We start from the raw sequence: 26,908 nt of genomic DNA, 5'->3' as shown, positions 1-26,908 counted from the left end.
TTCGTAATTGACTCCTTTCACTCAAAGTCTATTAATGTTACAACATGAATCCGTACATCCCTCCTTTTTTATGGTCAAATAATATTCCAGGTATCAAATTTGGTTTATTCGTCCATCGGTTGATGAACATTTAGGAGTTCCTATCTTCTGGCTCCTGTGAAGAGTGCTGGTGTGAAGCTTTATGCACAAGGTTTTATTTGAACACCCTTTTCCAGTGTTTTGGGGATGTAGACTCAGGAGAAGTACCGTGGGTAGTGTGATAGCTGTGCTGCACACTCTGAGACTGACAAACCATTCTCCAAACTGGCTGCCCCAATTGACGATTCCACCAGCAACAAATGACAGCTCCCATGTCTCCACATCTTTCCCAATGCCTGTTATTTTCGATTTTATTTCACCCCTCCTGGCGGGTGTGTGGGTGTGAAATGGTATGTCCCTGTGGTTTTTACTTGTATATTTTAATGTGTTCGTTGGCCCTTTGTTCATCTTTTCTGAGACATGTCTTTCCAATCCTTTGCCCATTTTACTTGGATTATTATTATTGAGTGGTGAGTGTTCCTATACATTCGACATATACAGTTTGCAAATATATTCTCCCTTCTGTGGGGCCAGCTTTTTGTGTTTAATATATTTTAACTTATATATTCTTGGGATGGAGTGTGGATTCTTTACAAACCAGGAAACAGTTGTGAAATAAATCAGAAGCCTGCTAAGGCAAGTATTTAAAGACTATACAAAGCAAGTTATGTGAATGTTTAAGGCACTAGTTGATCTGAGAGAGAAACATATTGCCTAGATGCAGGTGCAGAAGAGAACTGGAGTGGTAAAAGGTCATCACAGAGCCAAAACAAAGAATGTTTTCCTGCTCCTTCCCATAATAAAGGAGTACACAGTGCAAGGCTCAGAAAATTAATTCAGGGGCTGCCTGGGTGGCTCGCTGAGGTGTCTGTCTTCTGCTCAGGTCATGATCCCAGGGTTCTGGGATCGAGCCCCACATCCGGCTACCTGCTCAGCGGGAAGCCTGCTTCTCCCTCTGCCTGCCACTGCCCCTGCCTGTGCTCTCTCGCTGTCAAATAAGTAAATAAAATCTTCTTTGAAAAAAGAAAATTAGGGGCGCCTGGGTGGCTCAGTGGGTTAAGCCGCTGCCTTCGGCTCATGATCATGGTCATGGTCTCAGGGTCCTGAGATCGAGCCCCGTATCAGACTCTCCGCTCAGCAGGGAGCCGGCTTCCTCCTCTCTCTCTCTCTCTGCCTGCCTCTCTGCCTGCTTGTAATCTCTCTCTGTCAAATAAATAAATAAAATCTTTAAAAAAATAAATAAAGAAAAGAAAATTAATTCAGGACCAATAAGAGGGAGACTTAACAGCCTTCTGTCTAATTAAATTATTGGAACTAGTTAACTTCCTCTGTCAGACCAGTAGATCAGTCATTCTTTAGGTGGTTGTTCATTCACTTACATCTTAAGCAAATATTTCAAAGCCACTAGTATATCCAGACACTATTTTCAAAGGTAGTGGACTCTGGAATATGCCCATCAGGCACTGCCACGCCCCCAGGGCTGGGAGAACTGATACAAATAGTCACGCATTTCCCTAATACACACGACACCTGCCATACTCCAGGCATCAGGTTCAGCGGAAGGAACGCAGCGGACAAGTGCACATCCAGGGCTGTTCCCGAGTGGATGGAAATACCCAACGTGAAGCAGCTCCACTGGGAGTGAGGTCCGGTCTGGGAGTCCCTCCGACCTGCGGCGCTGGTTAACGCAGGAAGCCCTCTCACGTTCAGCCCTCTCACGTTCAGCCCACAGATACTGCTATAGAGCAGGGGCTAGGAGTGGTCTGGAGATAACCAGGTGTTGGAGATACACAGCCCCGCGGGGCACAGGCCAGTGCAGAAGCACTCAGCCTCATGAAGACGACCCCATGTCACGGGCTAGAATAAACACCACCAAGCCAGCAACTTATTTTGGGCCACCGATGTACACCGAGCAGCCAGACTAGAGCTAGGATGTGGCAGGCGCTGAGTGCTATTGGCTGAACAAAGTCCAGCAAGCACAGAAGAGAGGCCCGGAGCCCAGACAGCAAGACGGGTGTGTCTGTGATGACCCAACCCCCCCTTCAGCCACAGGGCTCAGCAGGTGGAAGGGACCCGCCCGCACGCCTCCGCAGGCTGTAAATGCGGGAGCCGGGCCAGGAGCACCGGATGGCATCGCGCACGACCAGATGTGAGGAGACCAAGGACACTGCGCCTCCATTTGCTCCTCCCTGAAACCGGAACTAGATTTGGGAACACAAGGAAATCCGGGAGACTTCTGAAACAAAAACCAGGGCCTCCAGATGCACGTCAGGGCTGGCTCAGGCCCTGGTCTGGGGCTGACATTTTTTTTAAAGATTTAATTTACTTATTTGACACACACAGAGAAAGTACAAGCAGGAGGAGCAGCAGAGGCAGAGGGAGAAGCAGACTCCCTGCCAAGCAGGGAGCCCCATGCGGGACTCGGTCCCAGGACTCTGGGATCATGACCCGTGCCAAAGGCAGCCACCTAACTGACTGAGCCACCCAGGCCCCCTGGTGCTAACACTTAAAGCAGACCCAACAGGCTGAGGGAATTAAGTCGTTTCCATATTGACTGTATTGATAGAGACAGAAAAATGAGTGCCTAGAATCCCTAAAATCCAGCCAGGGACTGTCTCAGCAGGCAGATGAGGCAGGGGTCATAGGCTAACTAATATCACAGATAAATCATATTATGAGAGGCCAGAGAAAGGAGAAGGAGCCTCTGGGTTCCACAGAGGGGCTCGTCCTAGAGCTGGAACGTAGAGAAAGTCGAGGACTCTGAGGGGCCAGAAATGCTGACGGGAGCAAACACGCAGAGCGCAGAGATTGGGGCTGGGCCGTTCCTTCCCTCTGGGGCACGGAGGGCATGGTGGCTGGCCCAGGAGGGAGGTAGAGAAACGGGAGGCCAAGGCACAGAGGGCCAGAGATAGACCCCTCCAGTGAGTTCAGGCAGGATTCCCAGACACCAGGAATGCTGAGCTTGACGTGTGTGTGTGTGTGTGTGTGTGTGTGTTTACATCATGGTGACAAGGAAATGATGTGTTAAAGTCCCAGCAAAGAGCACTAGGGAGAAATGGCAGGAGGGACAGGGAGACACAGGAGACGCTGTAGAAGCAGGAACATCTGTCCCGCAGACAGCCGGAGTAACCGCCATGTGTGTGGTTTGTTTTTTATTGCTTTTGTGTGGTATGGTTTGTTTCTATTTTGTGTCCGTTCATGAGGGTTTGTTGTGGTTTTGGCGTTAGTCTTTTTCAAAGACTTAGAAGCTCACCCTCATTCCAAAGTAAAAATCATTTAAATAATCAAAAACCATTTGATAGTCAGCTGCCAAGGTGACTTTCTGAGCAGGGACTCCGGGGTGGGGGTTGGGGGGTACCCAGGCTCCTTTCCTGCCCCTCTCCCCCACGCTCCGCATTCCTCCACGTCAGGATCTAGAACACCCACTTTGTCTTCCCTAAGCAGGGTTGAGGATTCCCAGCAGCGTGGTGTGGGGAGCCCCTGAACCTTGGATGAGAGACCCAATGCCCCCACAGCAGGGAGTTCCAGAAACCATGTATTCAGACTTCTGGTACAAAACACCCCTTGGATTACGCATGCCTTTCCACGTGCCGTCTGTATAGAATATGTACTACACGGTAACGCCTGAGAAAATTTGCAGCTCTGCCTGACAAGGTGTCCGCCAGAGCCCCCTAAGTGTAGAGCTAGAGTGCTCCCCAAATCGGGTGTTGATATCGAACACTAGAATCCCCTCCCAAAACAGACGCAAAGGACAGCCTCGAGACCCGTCCTGGGACACCCAGATCTGAACATGCCTCAGCTGTGCTAGGATCGCATATGTATTTGTCCAGTCTCATCCAGAACTGCGAAGTTGGTTTGCAAAACTTGACCCAAAAGCCAAGCTCCATTAGAATACGTAAAAAACAGCAACAAAAGAGAGAAAGCCCCAGCTAACAAAAAGCAATCTAAACGTCGGGGGTTTTGTGTGTTTTTGCAGAATTCTCCCAAGCTCTTCTGCCCCAAGAACAGAAGCTTTGACATCGATGCCATCTACAGCGTGATCGACGACGCCAAGCAGTATGTCTACATCGCAGTCACAGACTACCTGCCCATCTCCAGCACCAGCACCAAAAGGTCAGTGAGTGCACAGCCTCGTCCTCGAGCCCATTCTCCAGGGCCAGGCACACATGGGGGACCACGGGGAGCCAGCCTGCACCCAGAGATGCTCTCTGTTCACCTTGGGTTGCTGCCCATCAGACCTCCTCGGTCTGCATTCGGATCTTCCCCGTGACCTGTCTCCTCCCTCAGTCCATCTGCAGGACTCAGGGGTCGTCTCCTGCCAGAGTTCCTCAGTGCTCTACCTCACAGGCACGGGAACGACTTGCAAGTGAAGATGGGGGTTTTGTCATCCTGAGCGTTATTTGAAAAATAAAAATAAATGGAATAATCCAAACGATTCAGAAAAATACTACGTCTTGAAGATGAGTTTGCAGGTGTCCTTGAAGGACATGCTGACACTGAGGAGGCCTGGCAAGACCTTCCGTGGAGGAGACGTCATCTCGTCGTGTCCCCGCCAGTCCTCATTAAATGCTCAACTTTCCTATGCTTTCCGCTTCAAGAAGGAGGAGACTCAGAACATGGATGTTCTCAGTCCATTCCTCTCTATGAAGAAGAAAGCATTTTAAAAATAAAGGGATTTTTTTGCAGTAATTCATCACTGTTTGGGGCGGTGTGTAAGTCACTGAATATTTACATGGATGCAGGCATGGCTCTGCCCCAAATGTTCCCTGCTTTTGCTTTCTTGCTGGAAGTGCAAAGATGTGGGTGCTTGCGCTCTAAAGAACACATTGCGTCCAGGAAAAGTTTTCAAAGGGCACATTTCTGGGAGTACCACCTGAGACTTTTTAATTTGGAAAATTACAATTTCAAAATAACCATTTGCTGCAGTAAAATGATTATGCGTGCTCTCTATTGCTTGAATGATTTTTAAGTTGCCAACGCCAGATAGGCATAATATGCTTCCTTATGCAAATGGCTGTAGGATTGCGAAAGCATGTTTCTCCCAGAACTGCTGGAGACACTATGAAAACACTTTTACTTTAAAATGCGGTACATACTTGAATATTCATAGGTTTTTACCCATTTACTAGTGCACGGTTTCTAGTTCTCCTTTTCATTTTCCTCTTGTTTATTGTGTGTGTGGTTTCAGATACCATTGTAGATGTCAACTCCCCCTGGGGTCGATTTTGAAACCTATTAGATAGGTTTTGCCTGATGTTTCCATTATTGTGGAAGGAGAATAAGGTCAAGTTTATGGACACGTTAGTATGGAGGCTGATTTCTTGGGATTGACAAAACCTTCATCCCATGAAGTCCCAGGAACAAAATTAAGCTCCTCTGTGGTTGGGGCGGGGGCAGGGAGTTAGCATGGAGAACCTAAAACATCTTGGAAAAGCAAAAGTTAGAGAAAACTAAAAGAATGATAAAGAACGGAAAACTCACATGAAGTTTTGCGTTTGGGTTATTAATCTTCCGTTTCAGCTGTTAGTAAAAGAAGAGTTCTTTTCTCATCCTTAATGTAAGACCTGCCCCTGCTGTCAAGGATTCTGATGAAAAGTCATCAGAGACATAAGAGATAGTTCAAACATCTAGGCTATAATTAAATATGTAAGAATGAAAAAAAAATTTTGGAAAACTCCTGGGAAAAGACACTGAAGTTTGTGTCAGCTGAGAATGTCTATTTGGTTTGTTTTTTGTTTTGGTACATTTTACTTCTGGGAGTGGTGACATGACTTCATTATTCTGCTGCAGTAGAACAATGTAGCCACATAGAGCTACACTTCTTCTTCCTTTCATAGTCTCACCAAAGGAAAACAACAAACTGCTTGAAGCATTTAATGCCCCCACTCAAAAATCTGAAAGTAGGACCATTAAAATCTCAACTGTAACCAGATGTGCTTTTGCCTTACTTTAAAATAATTACCTTTAACTATTCTCTTATCAAGTGTAAATGGGCTTTAGATATTTCATAATTATAAACATGCCAATGACATGTCTCTGTTCATTATTCATTTGTGGCAAAACATTCTTTTTTGATAGTATAAAAAAAATTAAGCAAGCTGGGTCTTTCAGGTTTGAAATTCAGACAACTTTTGAATAATATTACCACTAGCCAGTCTATGAGAAAATTTTGTTTTGTTTCTGTATATTAAACTTCCTTTTCATTACAATAAAAAAAAGAAAGAAAGAAAGAAAAAATATTTAAGTCAGCCTGACTCCTTGTCTTTACATTGTCCTAGAGAAATCTTTCAGGAGTGATTCCAACTTGAATAAACAAATAGATACTATCAAATATGCTACAGACTTAACTTTTAGTGTATGCCCTGCTAAACATCCAAATGAAAGGAAACACACGATCCCAAAGTAGAAATAGTTGGCAACGTGTAAAAAAATATATATACACCGTCACTTAGCAGCAATGTTAGAAGTAACTTCTACTTTTCAATGAAGTAGGAAGAAAGCAGAACAATGATGTGTGGCTAAGTAGATCTTGCAGTAAAAAAACCAGAGGCCCTATTTCACTTCTTCGTGTTTTAGCCATCGGGTGCTCTTTCTTTAAACAATTCACTTATTTATTTGGTTCTCAGTGTGCGGTGGTTCATTATTTATTTCCTCAGTCACATGCAATACATCTTTCAGAAGGAAATCAGTAAAAGTGTGAAGGAACAATAAAAATGTAGGCTGGCAGCCAAGAACCCCCTCTGGCAAAGTTACCTTTGGATGTGAAGGAGAAACAAAGGCTTTCCTAGAAAACAAAAGCTCAAGGCATTCACCACTCAGAGACCTGCCTTACAAGAGGTGTTGAAGGGAGCTCTTCACATTGAAACAACAACAACAAAATGAAAGCACACTAAGTTCCGATTAAGGTGATAAACAAGCAGTTGGAATTAGAATATTGTAATTGTAACTCCTTTTTGGAATAGTAGATTATACTCTTAACTGTATGTTAAAGGAAAAGAGCATTAAAATAACTCTCCCTACTAAAAGTGGGGATGAAGTCACAGCTGACGAAGAGGTAACATCACAACATCGAAAGTACAGGAGGAGAGAAGCAAAAGGATGATAGGTGAAAAGAAAAGTGCAGTCAGTAGAGAAAACTGTTTTTTTCTATGAGATGCCTTGTGTAAACCCCATAGTAACTACATGACAAAAATCTAGGGCAGAAATATGAAACATGAAAAGGAGGGAGAACGACCAAATCATCCTGGACAACCACCAACTGGCAAAAGCAGACTGAAACAGAAAGAAAAAGAAACACGGAAAAACAAAACCAGAAGGCGGGAGATAAAATGGCCAGTAGTAAGTAAATGCTTACCTATTAGCAATCACCCTCAGTAAAAATGCATTGAACTCACCAATCAAAAGGCACAGAGTGGCTGAAGGGACAAAAAAGCAAATATGCTGCCTAGAGGGGACTCACTTCAGCTCTAGAGACACGTACAGGCTCAGAGTGCAGGAATGCAAGATGACACTCCAAGCGAACAGAAATGAAGGCAAGTGTAACCATACTTATATTGGACAAAATAGACTTTAAGCCAGAAAGGGTCCCAGGAGACAAAGAAGGTCCTTATGTAATGATAAAAGGGCCAGTATATCAAGAAGATAGAGCAATTGTAAATATATGTGCTTGTTGCCAACACTGCAACTTCAAAACATATTAAGCAATTAATGAGGGATCATAAGGGAGAGATAGACAATAATGCAGTAATTGTAGGGCACTCTAATACCCAACATCAGCCATGGATAAACCAACCAGACAGATAGTCAACAAGAAAATGTTGCAGTTGAACCTAGCTTTAGAACAAATGGACTTAGCAGGCGTACTCAGAACATCACACCCAACAGCAGCAGAATACATGTTCTTCTCAAGTGCACATGGAACATTCTCCGGGATAAATCACATACTAGGCCACAAATCAGCAAATTTAAGAGAGTTGAAATCATACCAACTATCTTCTCTGACCACAATCCTATGAAACTAGGAATCAACAAGAAGACAGTAAAAAGATCTACAAATACATGAAACTAAAAGCATTTTTTTTTAAAGATTTTATTTATTTATTTGACAGACAGAGATCACAAGTAGGCAGAGAGGCAGGCAGAGAGAGAGAGCGAGAGAGAGGGAAGCAGGCTTCCTGCGGAGCAGGGAGCCCGATGCGGGGCTCGATCCCAGGACCCTGAGATCATGACCCGAGCCGAAGGCAGCAGCCCAAACCACTGAGCCACCCAGGCGCCCCTAAAAGCACTTTTAAACAACTGTTGGGTCAAAGAAGAAATCAAAAGGGAAATAAAAAATTGTCTTGAAAACACAACATATCGAATATTATGGGATGCATAAAAGCAGATCCAAGAAGAAAGTTTATGACTATAAATACATACACTGGGAAATGAGAAAGATCTTAAATAACCTCACTTTACACCACAAGGAACTAAAAAAAGAAAGTATCAGAGCAGAAATAAATGAAATAGAGATCAAATCAATAGAAAGTATCAACAAACCAAGAACTGGTTCTCTGAAAAGAAAAACAAAATTGAAGCCTTTAGCTAGACTAAGGAAAAAAGAAAGCTCAAAGAAATAAACATGAAAGAGGAGATATTACAACTGATACTACAGAAATACCTAGAATTATGAGACTACTCTGAACAATTATATGTCAAGAAATTATGTAAACTAAAAGAAATGACTACATTTCTAGAAACACAACCTATCAAGACTAACACAGGAAGATGGAGAAAATCTGAACAGACCAGTTGTGAGTAAGGAGATTGAATTAGTAAAAAAAAAAAAACTCCCCAACACAAGAAATCTCAGGACCAGATGGCTTCCAAACGTTTAAAGCAGAATTAACACCAGTCCTCCCCCAAATTTGTTCAATATACCAAGAAGGAGAAACACTTTCAAACTCATTCTGTGAGGCCAGCGTTACTTTGCTACCAAAATCAGATAAGGAGACCACAAGAAAGAAAACTATAGACTAATATCCCTGTTGGATATAGAGGCAAATATTCTCAAGAGATTATTAGCAGACTGAATTCAGGAATACATTAAAAAGGATTATACACACACAATGAACAAATGGGATTTTATCCCTGGGATACGAGGGTATTTCAACATATGCAAGTCAACAAATGCAAATACACTGCATCAGTAAAATGATAAATATGACATGATCATCTCAATAGACAAAGAAAAACCATTTGACAAAATACAACACCCTTTCATGATAATTTAAAGCAAAAACAAAAACAAAAAAACCCTCTAACATGGGTACCGAAGGACTATAACTCAGCATGATAAAAGCCATATATGACAAACCAACAGCTAACATTACACTCACTGGAGAGAAATTAAACCATTTCCCCCAGGATCAGGAAAAAAGCAAGGATGCCTACTGTCAGCAGTCTTACCCAATACAGTCTTGGGAGCCCTAGCCAGAGCAATCAGGCAAGAAATAAAAGGAATACACATTGGGAAGAAAGAAGTAAAATTACCATTATTTGCTGATAATGTGACCTTATATGTAGAAAATCCTAGAAAATCAGTTTGAAAAAAAAAAAAAAACTATTGGAATTAATCAACAATTTCAGTAAAGTGTTACGATACAACATCAGTTGTATTCCTTTACACCAATGATGAATCCTCTGAAAAAGCAGAAAAACCATCACATTCATAGTAACATCAAAAACAGTATTCTTAGGAATAAATTTAACAAAGGAAGTGAAAGATCTGTACAGTGAAAACTACAAAGCTTTGCTGAAAGAAACTGAAGAAGACACAGATAAATGGAAAGGCATCTCTGTCCGTGGACTAGAAGAATTAATATTGTTAAAGTGACTATACTACTGAAAGTGATCTACAGATTCAATGCAGTCCCCTTCAAAATACCAAAAGTATTCTTCACAGAAATAGAAGAATACCAAAAGTATTCTTCACAGAAATAGAAGAAATAACCTTAAAATTTGTGCAGAACCACAAAAGACCCCAAACAGTCAAAACAATCCTGAGAAAAAGAACAAAGCCGTAGTAATAAAAACAATACAAGACATCAACCAATGGAACAAAATAGCCCAGAACGAAACCCTGGCTTATACAGTCAACTAACATTCAACACAGGCACCAGGAGCACTCAATGGGGAAAAGACAGTCTCTTCAACAAATGGTGCTGGGGAAAACTGGAGAAAAACATAGAGAAGAGTGAAGTTGGACCCCTCTCAACACGACTCACAAAAATTAACTCAAGATAGATCAAAGACTTAAGATAAGACCTGATACCATAAAACTCCTAGAAGAAGATATAGGGGGAAAGCCCATCAATAATGGTCTTGGTAATAATTCTTTTGGCATGACACCAAAGCCCAAACAACAATAACAAAAAATTAACAGATGGGACTATATCAAACTCAAAAGGTTTTGCACCGCAAAGGAAACAATTAACAAAATAAAAGGACAGCCTACAGAATGGGGAAAGATTTTTGCAATCCTTATCACTCTGTATGGAATCTAGAAAACTTCTACCTGTAGAAAACACAATGCAAGGATGGTTACCAAGGGCTGGGGGATAAGGGACAAGAGTGACAGTGTTTAAGACTGCAAACTTGTGATGAGTAGTCAATAGGTCAAGGCTAATGTGCTGTGAGCATTTTACTGTGATTATGTAATCTGGTGACTGTCAGTACATGGGCAGTCATTACAATATAAGACTGTACCAAAGGAACATGCTGTGTAGCTTTTTAAATTTATACAATGCTATGCATCAAATTTATTCCTTAAGAAAAAAAGGAGGCTGATTGGTCTGTGGGCTATTAATATTCTTCACTTATACTTGCACTCAACAAATGTTTATTGGGCACTGTGCAGAAGTGAGTAAAGTCTGAGTGGTGTGTGGTCCCAGGAACTCCATCCCATAGGGTGAATGGACACAGAACCTAGTGTAACCGCACAGTGCGGTGAATGGTACAACAGTATATCCATAGCATATTATAGGGCCTCGGTGAGAGCAGCTGTGGCAGGTTCAGAGGTAGCAGAAGCTTACTGGAGGAAATGCTACCTGATTACATTTTAAAATACGCAGGAGTTGATCAAACAAAGGATAAGAAGGAGTTTTCCAGGTAGAAGGGACAGCTTGGGCAAAGTTTTAGGTGGGGAAAAATAGCCCTACCACATGCCAGGATCTGTAACGGGTTTGGTGCTGGACACAGGCGGTGAGAGACCAAATTGGAGGGAGGGCAGGGACCCAGGACAGGAGGATCTGACTGTGAGGGAGTCTTGTGACTTTGGGGAGCCTCCACTATGTTTTAATCACGGGAGATACGCTTTTAGACAGATCACTTCGGTGGTCATGGAAAATGTACTTGACAGGGACAAGACTGGAGGCTGCGAAACCATTTTGGAGCAGGTACAGTGGCCCAGGTCAGGGACGATGATGACGGCCGTGGAGGACAGAATAAAGGCTACACGTGCCAGGAGCGTCTCTGCAGTACACGGGGAGGAGGAGAGCGGGCACAAGGATTGCCAGGTCTTTGCTTTGGGTGATGAGATGATGAACATTATACAAAGTAGAAGGAAATAAGCAGATTTGTGACTTTAAACTCCTTATAAAGGTCCAGATGGGTAAAGATCTTACAAAGATATCCAGAAGGAAGTCTGAAGGTGAGCCTGGTGATGTGAATTTGGAGCTTTTCAACTCTAGAGACAGCTGAGATCAAGTGCGTCGATGAAGCCGCCACGGAGATGGCCTGTCGAGGGGAGGACGGGATGGTGATGGAGTCTTAGGGGTGTACGGACCGCACGATAGATCCAGGAATGCTGAGAGATCAGGAAGGGACAGACCAGCAAACCACAGGGTCATAGAAGTCAGGGAGTCCCTTTCAAGAAGAAAAGAACCATCAACAGAGACACATGTGGCTTAAACTAACAGGAAAATAAGAATGGAACGATGTCCATTAGATCTGGCTGTTGGGACATCACCGCTGACTTGGAGATTTGCACAAGAATGGTGAGCTGGAGGCCAGGGGGCAGTAGGCTGAGGAGTGGGTGGGGGTGGTCAAGTCAAGTCAGAGGTTCTGGATTACACTGTCGAGAAGTTACATTCACAAAAAAGTAGAGACAGACCCACACAGACGGAGAGCAAACTGATGGTCGCCAGAGGGGAGGGGCAGGAGGACAGGCAAGGTGCGCAAAGGCAGAGGGAGGTACAGGCTTCCGGCTGCAGAACGAGTGTCACAAGGATGATGGCACAGCACAGGGAACATACTCGTGATTGTGTCACGGTGCTGTGTGGTGACAAATGGCAGCTGCCCTTGTGGTGAGCACAACGTACTATATAGAGATGCTGAATCGCTGCGTTGTACACCGAGACTAACGTAACGTGTCAGCTACACTCCAAGACAGATGATAGACAGATGGAAGTTTACTTAGTTCAAAAGGGGAAAGAAACTGTGCACCAGCCACACAAAGATGCAATCAGGGGAGGGTTTTCTGAGCGAGATTTACATTTTGTCTCAAACTAAGAGGAAGGGGTGGTGGGGTGGCGGGGTGGGGGGTTGAAACTCTCTTTGGGAAGGAACGGCCAATGAAACACAGTTGCGGAGGGTCAGGGGAATAGCCCAGGGGGTAGGGTGGTCCAGGTCTGACCCTGAACAGGCTGCCTTATCCTCTGAGCTGGGGGAAAGGGGAGAAGGATGTGTGAGGCTCTGGGGGGTAGAAAGTTGTGAAAGATCAAAACAGAGAAGCTCTACATTGTGCATAGCGGGAGAAACCAGTTTTTCTCGAGTGGGGTACAGCTTAGAGTAGCTACAGAAAGGTCCTAGAGGAAGAACTTGCCCAAGGCAAGGACGAGGTGATGGATGGCGGTGAGGGCCTAGATGCCTTTGTGAGGTCTCCTACCTCACGGGGCTGAGCTGACCTTGTTCAGCAGTCCTTGGCTTTGTGGCTGTAGAAACAGACCAAGGGAGGTGTGGCTCTGACCCAAGAGCTCAAGGAAGGGGCAGGGCATGTGTCCTTCAGGTGATCACTAAGGTTGGGCTGGGTTGGGAAGGGGACCCGAAGCTGATGGGGCAGGAGAGTGCTCAGTGGGGATTTCACAGGGTGCAGGACACTGGGGGACCACAGGCTAGTCCATACGAAGAGGAGACATTTGGAGGTGCGCTGATTACAAAGCCAGCAGGCTAACGTTTTGATGATACTTTATTAGTCGAAACTGAGTTGGCCTGGAATGAGGGAAAGATTTGAACCAGTGAACAGAAGGTCTACGGGGGGAGAGAGAGATTTGGGGCCTGTCTTTAAGATGGAAATGTTTGTTGTTTTTTCTTTTTAAATGAGAAATCAACAGTTCTGGAAGTGACAATGTGTGGTGTTGGGGGGCCGACCCCATCTCCTAAACCAGATGGGTAAATTGTGGTGGCAAATAACATGGCAGAAGTTCTGGAGAAGCTGTGGCCTCAGGAGGAGTCAGGAGTTATTTAAGGCAAAAGGCTATGGATTCGGGGCAGAGGCTGAGCCTCCAGGAGACCCCGTTGGCCTGGTGGAGAAGTCCAGGGCCAGAGTAGCTGGCGGCTTGGTCAGGAAAGAGGAAGGCAGCCTGGAAATGGGAGTGTGGGGAAGTTTGGGTAATCAGAGCAGAAGCTCACTTGGGGGGTTGGGGGGGGGGCAATTTCCAAAGAAGAAGTTCTCGAAGCCTTTGGGGACTAATGGGGTGCTCAAAGAATTCTGTTGGAAAGTTGACTCTCAGCGCACAGGTGAGCTGAGGTGATGAGGAGCGGTGAGGACAGCAGGTGGTGGAGGTCAGTCTGCCCACACCCTCTGAGGCCCCGGTGGTGGGAGAACCCATTTCAGTCAGGGGGAGGACCCAGGAGAGTATCGTCTGTAGGTGCCCAACCCAGGAGATCTGTGTGTTTTCAAGGTGTCCGATCAGGTTATGTCTATATTGAAGAACAAAGTAATGATCGGGTTAATACAAATGTTCTTTGCAGTCTAGTAAATTTCTTCCCCCAAACTAACTTATTTTCTTTATTTTTATCCACATGGATATTATTCCTACAGGACTTACTGGCCAGACTTGGATGGGAAAATAAGAGAAGCATTAGTTTTGCGAAGCGTTAAAGTTCGACTCCTTATAAGCTTCTGGAAGGAAACTGACCCCCTTACATTTAACTTTATTTCATCTCTTAAAGCTATTTGCACTGAAATAGCCAACTGCAGTTTGAAAGTTGTAAGTATGATGTTAACTTCAGTATTATTACATAAAAAGGGCTGATTCCCTCCCCACGTCCCTGAAAGCTGTAGGCACACGCATTTGCATAAACTGCCATTTAAGAACCAGGATTACAGTCTCTGACAGTGAGAAAATATCTCAAAAGTAGGATAAGTATTTTTTTTAAGACAAACACAGGAGAAAAAGAGCCTGGAACCCATGTTTGCTGGAGCCCTCCCGGCCCTGCCCTGTCTTCACACACTGCCTGCTGGGTCTTCTCTGCTTTGCTTGAACTGCCTCGTTCACCTGCCATTCCTGTTTCTAAGTCTGTGACCATCAGAGGAGCAACACGTGCTCCTCCACAGTGTCCCACCACCACCACCTGAGCTCCAGTCCCTCAGGCTGGGTGCTAATCCACATACTTTGAGGGAGGCAAGATCGGGACCGGGTTTTCAGCTCAGTGTAGCAATGCCTTAGCTCAACTTTGATTCTCCTCAGGTTCTCACATGTGACGCCCTCATCCTCCTCTCTAGGCCTTTGCATACGCTGTTCCCTCGGCCTACAGCACTCTCTTCCTCTGTGCCTTACTGGCTAAGGCCCGCTAGTCCTCTAGGGCTCACCTTTTCCAACCCCCACTGCAGTCATTCGGTAAATGTACCCTGAGACCCTACTCTGTGCCAGGCACCCTTCTGGGCGATGGCTCTGTGCTCCATGCAGTCTTTAGGGACCAAGATGACAGAGATGCCACCATCTACTCTGACACATAGCTTCCAAGGTAGTCCCAAGCCTCAGCATCCCCAGGCCCGGAGAGAGAACGGAGGACTGCCCGGGACGCGTTCCCGGGGTGGGCCTGGAGGGGGTGAAGATCCCGTCCGGGGTGGACCTGGGGGGGGTGAAGATCCCGTCCGGGGCAGACCTGGCGGGGTGAAGATCCCGTTAGCCTTTCTTCTGCTGCTCAGAAGTCACCGCCCCGCCACACCTAATGGCAGGGGAGGGGCGTGTTCCCACAAAGACAAAGGAACAGGTCTGTGGGTCATCAGTCTGCCATTCTGGGCACCCACATGGAGAACCCTCGTCCCCTATTGGTACCGCACAGCACAAAGTTCAGGACCTCCCAGAGACGTGCAGTTCTGGACCTCACAGTTCGATAAACAGAAACTAAAAAGAAAACGATTATGCATAAGACCCAAAACCCAGGCTGAAGTTACCTCCTCCCCATATAACAGGGACAGGGAAAGGCCAGTTAAATGTGTGTGCCGGTAGCCACAGCCAAAGGTTTTGTTGCACGTAATTCTGACACATGACCAATCTGCTTCCTTGCCCCTATGCCTCTGCCTCTGCCTCTCGCCGCCTCGCCCCCTTCGCCTCCGTTTCTCCCTCCCTCTCATTAGTGGTGGCTTCATTCAGCTCCATCAGACTTGGGTGGGAAGATTATACCGATTATGATTATTCCAGTTACCAGATTTTTGCTGCAGGATTGAGTCTTAACGGGCCTCCGTCACTTAAAAGTATTTTTCAGACTAATTTTCTGCTCTTAGGCTCCTGGCACAATCAGTTTTTCCAACCCTTTGAAATACCAAATTTCCAGTATTCTGTTCTCTTTCCTGTCTGCTTACAAGCCAGCACACCTGATCCTGAGCTCATTCATCTCCTCTGATAACTTCCAGAAAGCACTAATAACAAACAACATACACCACTAACAGTTTGTTCCCTATCCCTTGCCCTGTAGCCAGAGTATTTTGGGGGGGGGGGGCAGGAGTGGGGGCAGTGCTTGGTCTTCCTTCCACATTAATGCAGGTTAGGGTTTTACCAAATACTTTGCCACTGCTTTGTTATCTATTCTTTCCATGTTGCAGAACCAATTTCCTTGTTGCCTGCTACCCATTGGGTAAACCGTTGTTACGTCTTCTGTTAAGTTTTTATCATTACTGTACAGCACCATCTCATTTCACTTTGCCTAGAAGTAGTAAGTGCTTAATTTTTTTTTTAAAGAAGGAATTTCTTAAGTTCATGAGTATAGACAGTTGGACAGGCACTGAATTACATACTTTCTATGTACTATCTAATATTCACAACTACACTATGAAGCAGGAACATTTATATTGTAAAGACATAGAAATTTATATTGTACATTTTAAAGACTTGAGAAACTATACATCTGACATATATTTCTGGGATAAACAAAAATATAGATAAAATGTTCTTTAACTCATTCATATCATTAAATTTTTTAAAAGTTGAAGTTATCAACAATATAAAGACAAAATTCTAGGATTTACAATAGATTTCAAAAAATTATGATTTTCATGTAGATTACATTTTAATCTCCCTAACATTCTAATAATATTGATGGAAAACAAATTTTTTTCTCCATTTAACTGGTTTTTATAAACTGTGGTATCCATGCACATGTCTGAGTTCACAAATCAGTATTAGAAATAGAAACAGGTCTGCGAAGCCTAGAGCTAACATCTTACTCAATGATGAAGGGTTGAAAGCTTTTCCTTTAAGATCAGAAACAAGACAAGGGTTCCAGCTCTTACCACTCCTATTCAACATAGTACTGGAAGTCCTAGCCAGAGCAATCAGGCAAGAAAAGGAAATAAAACGTATTAGAATTGAAAAGGAAGAAGCAAAATTGTCTCTATTTGCAGATGACATGATTTTCTATATATAAAATCATAAGATTAACCCAAAAAATGTTGGGTTTAATCAGTGAATTAAGCAAGGTTGCAGGATATGAAATTAAATACAGAAACCAGTGGTGTTTCTACACACTAACAATGAAATTTCTGAAAAAGAAAGACATAGATTCCATTTATACTAGCATCAAAACAACAAAATACTTAGGAATAAACTTAACTAAGGAGATGAACCATTTCTATGCTGAATACTATAAGACGATGAAATCGAAGACAATGCAAAAAAATGGAAAGGTATCCCACATTCACAGATTAGAAAAATGGATATTGTTTAAACGTTAATACAACCAAAGCCATCATAGATTCAATGCAATCCAATCAAGATTCCAGTGGCATTTTTACAGAAGTAGAAAAAACGCTCATAAAATTTATGTGGAACTGCAAAAGACCCTGAATAGCCAAAGAAATCTTGAGAAAGAACAAAAAAGCAAGTATTACACTTACCGATTTCAAGCTATGCTATAAAGCTACGGTCATCAGATACGGTACTGGCATAAAAACAGACAAATAGACCAATGGAATAGAACCAAGAGCTCAGAAATAAACCCAAGCATATGCAGCCAACCAATATTTGACCAGGGAGCCAAGAATACTCAATGGGGAAAAACATAATCTCGTCAACAAATGGTGTGGGATAACTGGATATCCACATGTAAAAGAATGAAACTGGACCCAGATCATACACCGATCACAAAAATGAACACAAAATGGATTAAAGACTTAACTGTAAGACCTGAAGCCATGAAACTCCTAGAAGAAAACACAGGAACGAAGTTACTCGACATGGATTAAGGTAATAATTTTTTGGATGGGACATCTAAAATACAAGCAACAAAACTAAAAAGAAACAAAGTGAAAAGATCACCTATGGAAGGGGAAAAATGTTTGCAAAGCATATATTTGATAAGGGCTTAATACCCAAAATCAATCAAAAACTCATACAACTGAATAACAAATAACCCAATTAAAAAATGGACAAAGCACCTGAACAGACATTTCTCCAGAGAAGATATACAGAAGGCCAAGAGGTACATGAAAAGATGCTCAACACTGCTAGTCATTAGGGAAATGCAAACCCAAACTGCTGTGAGATACCGTAGCATGCATGTTAGGACAGCCGTCATCAAAAAGACGGGAAATGACAAGGATGTGGAGGAAAGGGAGCCTGTGTGCACCGCTGGCAGGAATGTAGATGGGCACAGCCACAATGGAAAACAGTATGGAGAATCCCCGAAAAATTAAAAATAGAACTACAGTGATTCAGCAATTCTATTTATGGGACTATATCCAAAGGAAACTAAAACACTAACTCAAAAAGGTATCTGTACCTTTGTGTTCTTAGCAGCAGTATTCATGGTAACCAAGAAATAGAAACAAGTGAAGTGCCCAGTGGATAAATGGATAAAGAAGTGGTGGTATACCTATACAATGGACTATCATTCAGCCAGAAAAATGAAGAAATACTACCATTTTTGACAACATGGATGGACCTTAAAGGCATTACTCTAAGTGAAATAAGTCCGAGAAAAACAGATACTGTATGATACTGTATGTATAGTCTAAAATTAAAAACAAAAACGAACACAAAGTCATAGAAAAAGAGATGAGACTTGTGGTTACCAGGGGGTAGGGTGTAAAGGTAGGGGAGACGGGGAATTGGAGGAAGGTGGTCAAGGGTACAAATTTCGAATTACAGGATAAATACTAGAGATTTAACGTACACCTTGATGACTACAGCTAACACTGCTATGTGGTATGCAGGTAAGTTGCTAAGAAAATAAATCCTATGAGTTCTCATTACAAGGAGAAATTTTGTTTATTCTTTTCTTCTTTCTTACCTTTTTATTTTATCTATATGAGAAGATAAGCGCTAGTTGGACATATTGTGAGTCATGCCATGATATGTGTAAATCAAAGCATAATGTGGTACAACTTAAATTCATACAGTGATAGATGTCAGTTACTCCTCAGTAAAATGGAAAGAAACAGGTCTATGATCACTACCATGGATCTGTTTTCCACACCAGATTTGCAAGTGAATGTGAAAACCAGGAGTGGGATTGGGGCACAATCTGTTTGGAATCAGATAATCAGAGATTAGAAGAAACAGTGGTATGGTACCACCAGAAAGCCAAACAGAGACCCAGGAGAATAGAGCCCGTTTGTGTTCAGTACCTTTCCATGGATGAGAGAATCCTGGGGTTTGTTTCAGCTCAGGGATGGCATTTTCTAGATAACTGAAGTGGCACGTGGGACACCCTGGAAAAGCAAGTGAAGCACCATATTCCTAGTGCTTAGCAGGATGCTGGCACAAAGCATTCAAAACGTGTGTGTTGGGTGGATGGATGGGAGGGAGGAAGGAAAAAGGTAGCTGATGAAGGTTCAGGAGGGATCTGTGAACCAGGGAGTGAAGGGAGCAGGAAGCATGTGGACGTGGAGTCACTTTTGCACACTCTAGTGTGCTGGAAAAGGGTGAAGAATCTGCCGGGTAAGCTGATTCACTCCGAGCTCAGTACACGTGCAGTCGGAGGAGTGCCATTGCCAGACTTACCAAGTTCAGCAGGGTCGTAAGGTACAGGCCTGATTATGATTTAGATATGACAGTACCCACAGATCAGGAGATGAAGGCCATTGGAAAGACCGTTTCATTCACAGATCTCAAGAGAAGGGAGCAAGCTGGGAAGTCGCAGGGTCATTGGGGAGGCAGGAGTGAGGGAAGCATGGACAAGAACTTTTGTTTTGGTTTATAGGGTTGGGGAAGGGGCAAGGCAGGATAAACCCAGTTAGGACTAGCAAGTTGAATGATTTCAGTGGGAGTCCATAAAGCAGGTGGTTCAGGATATGGACCATGGACTGTTTGGGTTATGTATGAGAAGTGTTCTCACAAGCAAGTTGTTTGCTATCTCCAGGAATTAGCCAGCCCCCGGGAGGGCAGTCCCCCAGGCTCAGCACGGCTCAGATGTCAAAGCATCAGAACACAGAAAAGAAGACATGACTAATACAGAAGCAGAGGGAAGAAAGTCTAGAGCCTAGCACACATGGTGCCTTTGCTTGCCCCCTTCTTGAAGACACTGTCTTTTGAAATCTCCATCATGGAATATTAAGTGCTCTCATTTAAGATTAGCAAGAAATTATAAGGAAAGCAGAATCCATCCTTTTGTTCTCTTCTTAGTCAAGAGATCACCCTGGATGGTGGGTCATCCTGTGAGCTCGGTCACGGTTCAGGTCTCATCTGAGCAGCTACCAGTTCTAGCAGATTCTGGAAACACCAGCCCACCTACCTCCACTGTCAGCCCCCTCTCAGCCCACCCACACCATGCCCCAGGCCTGAGAGGTGCTTTTGGGGTCACAGTAAAGTTGAAATTCAGGATTCACAGTCTGAAGTGGTGATTTGTCTCTGACTTACTAAAAGAGCTTCAAGACCAAGGTGTTGAGATGCAAAGCATTTGTTCTCTTGGCAAAATCTCTTTTGACCTTTGCAAATCCCCAGCTGAATCACCTAGTCATTGACAAAGGGCCTGCTGCTTTTATAATGCGTGCAACAGAGGAACATTAATTCAGTTCGTTAGCATGCGTGACAGAGAGGACCCCCGAGGCAGACCTCAAATAACCATACATCCAGATGAGTAAGACAACGAAAATTAAAGAAACTTCTGGCCTTCACCCTGTTGAAAGAATGCATTTTATGCTCATTTTGCAGCTTAAAAGTGTTAATTATAGATCTAGTTGAGCATGCTAATTTTCCCTCTTGTTGCCTATATAGATGAGAGAACAAAAATAGCTTCCTCTATATGGAGCAACGAGATTGTGGCTTTGATAACCCAGGACAAGGTCGGCTGTGGGTATTTGGAGAAGAAACCCTTTTGTGCTCCTGAACAAAACCAGAGATGTTCCCTATTCACCTGCTTTCTTGATTTGCTTATTTTTGTGTCTTACAGAAATTTTTCGATCTGGAAAGAGAGAATGTGTGTGCTACAAAAGAACAAAAGGATCACACCTTTCCTAAATTAAATCGCAACAAGTACATGGTGACGGACAGCGCAGCTTATATCGGTAGGTGTCGGGGCTGTCGGGCTTCTTGGGGGACCAGGCAGGCCAACAGTGGTCCCACCGTGGTCTTCCATGCCCCGCGGGCCCTGGAGGAAACAGGACGGGAAGGACAAACACCCCTTGAACTGAACATCTCCTCTAGGGCTTGGTTCAAATATGAGGACATCATAGAAGATGTTTTTAACAAGTGTTTTCTTTCGCCCACTTGCTTCGTGCTATGGTTGAGGACGTGAGTGGCTCATGAAAGGCAAGTCCCAGGGGCACCGGGTGGCTTGGTCATTGGGCATCTGCCTTCGGCTCAGGTCATGATCCTGGGGTCCTGGGATCGAGCCCCGCATCGGGCTCCCTGCTCAGGGTGCGGTCTGCTTCTCCCTCTGCCCCTCACCCTGCTCGTGTTTTTTTCTCTCTCACTCTGGCTCGCTCTCAAATAAATAAATAAAACCAAAAAATAAAAAAGAGAGAGAGTCCTGAGAGTCCCGTGAACACAGTGCTCCCCACCCACCGTACCCTCAGCCAGCCTGTCCTGAGTCCCAGGAGGCCAACCTGACGGCAGCTCAACACAAGGAGCGCTGCCTGGACAAGCATCCCTCCGCTGCCGCTCTGGAAATTGCCCTTGGAGAACTTGCTTACGCTCTCTAAGCCTCAACATCCTCTCTGTACAACGGGGCCCATAACAGTTTCTACTTTGTTGGGTGAAATTTAAGCAGAATAATATATGCAGGGTACCTTGCACAATTAGAATCCCGGCACATAGATAATAACGGATTTGTGTCAGCTGTTATTTTTAGGGTAATAATGCTCCAGATGCCGAAATCATACCAGCTGGCGGAATTACTAATGTGTCCGTCTGTGCTCCTTTCCTACAGTGTGCATGAGTCCAGAGTAATCCTTTAACTGGTACCATCAACATCGGAGTGGAAATTGTTATCTATAAAAGAAGGGACATAAATCCCAGAACGGCAGTCTGGCTATTTCATTGTACAGAGGACATGGCAGGCTCAAAGCAGAAAAGAAAAATGTGTGTGGGATAGAGGAATGTGGAATATGGTAGTCCCCCCACCAATTCAGTGAGTGAGTAAAGAGTATGGCCTTTGCCTTGTAAAGCACTTTATCTCATTTGATTTTTTTTTTCTAAGATTTTATTTATTTGACAGAGAGATAGAGAGGGAGCATAAGTAGACAGAGTGGCAGGGAGAGGGACAAACAGGGTCTGCACTGACCGAGGAGCCCAATGCGGGGCTCAGTCCCAGGACCCCGAGGATCATGACCTGAGCCGAAGGCAGCCACATCTGACCGAGCCAACCAGGCGCCCCCATGCCTCTGTTTTCTTATCTGTAAAATGGTTATAAAAGTATCCACCCTTTGGTGGTGGTAGAAAGATTAAAAGAGATAATATAGGAAAAGCTCCAAACACTGGCTCTCATGTGTCTCAATCCTTAGTAAATACGGATTTTTGGCTCTCTCTTTTCTTCTCCCTGTCTGATATATTTTTAGAATAGACTTTTTTTTTTTTTTTTAGAAGAGTTAGTTTCACAGCAAAACTGAAGAGAAACTACAGAATTCTCACATCCCTGGGCTCCTCACACATGAAACACAACCTGCCCCATTATCAGCTGCCCCCACAAAGTGGTGCTTTGGCTACTATGGGTGAACTGACACCGATATGGATGTACAGTGGGGTTTCACTATCGAGGTGACATTCTGTGGGTCCTGACAAACGTGTAATGACGTGTATGCAGATTACTGTGTCATAGTCACTTCACTGTCCTACCCGTCCTCTGTGCTCCCTGCCTCCCTGCCGGCTCCCGGTGACCACTGATCTCTTTTACAGTCTCCACTGTTTGGGCTTTTCCAGGCTCTCACATAGTTGTACTCAAATAGTGTATATCCTTTTCAGGTTGGCTTCTCTCACTTAGCAGTATGCGTTTAAGCTTCCTCGGGATCTCTGGATGGCTAGATAGCTCCTGTGTTCTTTGCGCTGAATAATATTCCACTGTCTGGAGGGATCCGTTCATCCATTTACCTTCAGGACATCTTGGTTGCTTCCAGGTTTTGGCAGTTATGAATAAGCTGCTATAAACATTTGCGCACACGTTTTTGTGTGGACATGTTTTCAACCCCATTGGGTAATGGCAAGGAGCTTGACTGCCCTGTCGAATGGTTAGACGATGCTGAGTTTTGTGAGATACTGCCAAACTGTCTTCCAAGGTGCCTCTACCATTTTGGATTCCCACCAGCAGAGACGGAGAGTTCCTGCTGCTCCACATCCTCGCCAGCATTTGGTGGTGTCAGTGTTCCAGACTTTGGCCATTCTTGTAGGTGTATAGAGGTACCTCCTTACTGTTTTAATGTGCATTTCCTTGATAATAGATGGGGAGCACTTCTTCATATGCTTTTTTACCATCTGAATATCTTCTTGGATGAGGGGTCTTTGGCCCATTTTTTTCATCAGGCTTTTCATTTTCTTATTGTTGAGTTTTAAGAGTTTTTTGTATATTTGGAATAACAGTCTTTTATCAGGTGTGTCTTTTGCAAATATTTCCTCCCAGCCCGTGGCTTATCTCTCTATTCTCTTGACAGTGTCTTTCACAGAGAAAACATTTTAAATTCTAATGAAGTCCAGCTTATCAGTGATTTCTTTCCTGGATCGTGCCATTGGTGTTGTGTCTAAAAAGTCCTCACCAAACCCAAGGTCATCTAGATTTTCTTATTTGTCATTTTTCTAGGAGTTTTATAGTTTTGCATTTTACATTTTTCTTTGATCCATTTTAGAGGTATTTTTTGTTAAAGGTGTAGGGTCTGTGTCAAGATTCCCTTTATTGCAGTGGATGTCATTCTTCCAGCGCCATTGTTGGAGAGACTAGCTTTGCCCCCTCATATTGCCTTTGCTCCTCTGTAAGGATGAGTTCACTCTATCTACATGGGTCTATTTCTGGCTATTATAATGCATTTTTAAATGAGTTCATTTTACACACAGCATTTTGGAAAAACATTTAATTCCCTAGAGCAAGGCATAGTCCTTGTATAAAAATATTTAAAGAGCATCCAGAGGGAAAATTCATTGATAATTTAAATAATTATCAGCACATTCTGGAAATCTTAAGTCATCACATGGACACCTGCTGAGAATGTGGAATTAAGAATAATCCACACTAGACCTTGCGTGGAAGTATAGATCATTAAATCTTCACGAGACTTAACAGAACATTCCCCAAACAGTACTGTCTAATTTTGAATTCTCTGGAGTATATTTGAGTGTGGCTTGGTACATTTGTCCAGAAGATGGTTTGAATTGTTGGGGGGCTGACAAGGGGGTGGTAGGTTAATCGGAGGCACTCAGAAGGTTCACTGAGGCGCACATACCTTCCGAGTGAGCTTATCTGTACCTGTGCCATGGCTCGGGGATGGCCCTATAGTTCTCCCGCTGCCCAGCCACATGCACACATTCGGGAAGCCACAATGGCAGGCTCAGCCCTGGGGGAACCGTGTCCCAGCTGAGAATACACGGACGCAGGTACAGGATTCTGAACTTGAGCCAAACCATGAAGAAGTGAAAGGTGGGAAAACATGATCATCCTGGTGGAGGGTGGCCTCTGTGAGCCTGAGAAAGTGCTGCCTAAGGCTGGAGTTGCAGAGAAGAACCTAATTAAAGCTTTGGAGAATCAAAGATGCAGAATCTTGGCTCCATCCGCTGTCTTGAAGGGAAAAGCCGAATCTCACAAAATAAGGCTCCAAAATCTTCTCTCCCCTTATCTGTTCGTCTTCTCATGCGGCCCCCAAAGCCTATCTCCATGTCTGTGTCGCTCAGAGTGTTGTCCCTAGAGGAGAGGAGCTCCTTGCGGCCTGACGCTCCAGCCCTAGTGGCTGCCACTGAAGCACGGACGTGGGGGAGGGGAATGCACAGTGGGTACCACGCAGGCCTTTAGGATCAGACAGGACGCAGAACAGAAGCTGAGTGTGGGCTGTGGGCTCTGACCTGGCTTTGAAACTCAGCTCTGATAGTTTTCCACTCCAGTCTTGGACAAAGTACCTGACCTTTCTTGTAGGTGTATAGAGGTACCTCCTTCATGTCCCCATTGGTACAACAGAATATTATCACCTCACAGGCTCACAGTGGGTATTGAATGAGATCATGTAATGAGATAATGAATTCACCGCCTGGCACTCAGCGTCTTAGCCACAAGTCCTCGAAAGGCGTGCAGGAGCACAGGGGTCTTCTGTTTAGGGGATGACTCAAAGGAGCTGCCTGACAGCGGGTTCCAGAATAACTCTTAACCCGCATTTGCTGCTAATCCCCAGTGTAAGAGTCCAAGCCTGTATTTCCGTGCATGCAAACCTGCCACTACTGAGCATGGCCATGTGTCTGAGAGCACCTGGTCAGAAACGCAGCTCTGGAAGAGACTCCAGCACCATATCGTGAACCGTTCAGTGGACGGTTCCTTCATTTATAGCAACAAAATTCATCCAGCGTCATGTCTGTCATGAAACCATCAGGGGGAACAGCATGCTGCTGGGGAGTGGCGGGAGACAGTGTGAGATGGAGGACACAGAGCGAGGGAGAGGAGTTTGATCTCTATGCTGGTAATATTTTATTTAGGGACCTGGTATTCGACCCCGAGGAATAAAGTCAAGGAGTGCAATGGGAGAAGAGGGAACTACTTCCGCTGTTGCAGGAAGTGCCGGTGCAAAGGGGAGTTCATACGTGCGGGGCCTCCAGAGAGCGGAGGAGGGCCCACAGGACGAGCACCAGGAAGGAGCGGGTATCAGCTCCCTGTGGGTGTCTCTTCCTGCCCAAGTGACTGCAGGGCCTTGGGTCAGGGAGTCCCAGTGTCTTGTTCAGCAAATATCCCTACAGTGATTGCCGGAGAGACTCTGAGGGCCTAGAAATCAAGCTTCACACTAAACACGCTTTCCATTTTCTTTATGAAACCAGCTCTGAACCAAAGAGGAACGCAAAACTGAGAGCTGAGACCAGACCCAGGCCAGTAGTAATTCAAGAAATCTTTTTTTAGTGAGAACACTGCTTCCTTTATGGTTTTATAAATAGTCTGTGGAGACCTGGGTCCACCATTGATCAAATTTGCTCACCTCTCTGAGCCTCAGGCCTCTCATCTGTGGAATGGGTGTAAATCCTACCAACTATGAAAGATAATGGATACAAATGCCAAGCCCAATGCTTTGCTCATAGTAGGCACTTAATAAAGGACAGTTTCTCTCCCCCAGTCAAGGCCCTTATATCCCACTTCTTCCCTTACTCTTCCCCATCATGTTCCAAGATCCTGATTGTAATTTTGTCCACATCCGTCTGCGGGTGTGGCTCTCTAACTTCCTAACTGAGGCTTCCGTGTATCTCTTCTGACTCAACAAAATGCTTTCCTGACTCAAGCAGCGAGAGCGGGGAACCCTTTCCCTTGCCCTCACGGCACTGTGTGCCTTCATCTCCGCGTTATCGTCCTTGTGTTTCCTTCCGGGACGCCTTGAAGTCAGGGACTGTCCTTGTCTGGCTTGTATCGTGGCCCCAGGTACCCACTTGGTAGACACTAGACACTCAGGAAATGTGCATTCAATGAAGGACAAAAAGATCAAAGAAATGAACGGTACTGAACCCTCCTGAAGAGAAAACTTCGGGGAAACTTTGGGGTAGTCTCTGCTTTTATCTGCTCCCCCCACTAAAGATGGACTAGACGTGAGTGACCTAGATAAGATTGGCCCTTCCAGGAAAGATTCCAGCCTTACTACCTAGGGGCTGAGCTGCGTCCCCCCCGCTCCAAATTCACATGTTGGAAGTTATAACTCCCAGTACCACAGAATATGACCTTATTTGGCGTGAGGGTCTATACAGAGGTC

The 26,908-nt window shown here is 44.5% G+C and overlaps 1 protein-coding gene and 1 long non-coding RNA gene across 6 annotated transcripts in view; one reads left to right on the top strand and one right to left on the bottom strand.

Moving 5' to 3' along the window:
* Positions 1-26,908, bottom strand: part of LOC131814293 (uncharacterized) — a 109,251-nt gene that overhangs the window by 22,971 nt on the left and 59,372 nt on the right. The gene's annotated exons all lie outside the window — the stretch shown is intronic.
* Positions 1-26,908, top strand: part of PLD5 (phospholipase D family member 5) — a 396,874-nt gene that overhangs the window by 364,126 nt on the left and 5,840 nt on the right. For all 5 annotated transcript variants that reach the window (XM_059144973.1, XM_059144976.1, XM_059144974.1 and 2 more), the window contains 3 exons: positions 4,055-4,191; positions 14,159-14,327; positions 20,950-21,064. In XM_059144973.1, coding sequence (XP_059000956.1) covers positions 4,055-4,191; positions 14,159-14,327; positions 20,950-21,064 — 421 coding nt within the window. The remainder of the gene's footprint in view (positions 1-4,054; positions 4,192-14,158; positions 14,328-20,949; positions 21,065-26,908) is intronic.

This window comes from Mustela lutreola, chromosome 14 (assembly GCF_030435805.1).
Source record: "Mustela lutreola isolate mMusLut2 chromosome 14, mMusLut2.pri, whole genome shotgun sequence".
Classification (NCBI taxonomy): Eukaryota; Metazoa; Chordata; class Mammalia; order Carnivora; family Mustelidae; genus Mustela; species Mustela lutreola.
The sequence above is the reverse complement of the archived record's forward strand: the minus strand, read 5'-3'. Positions and strand labels throughout refer to the sequence as shown.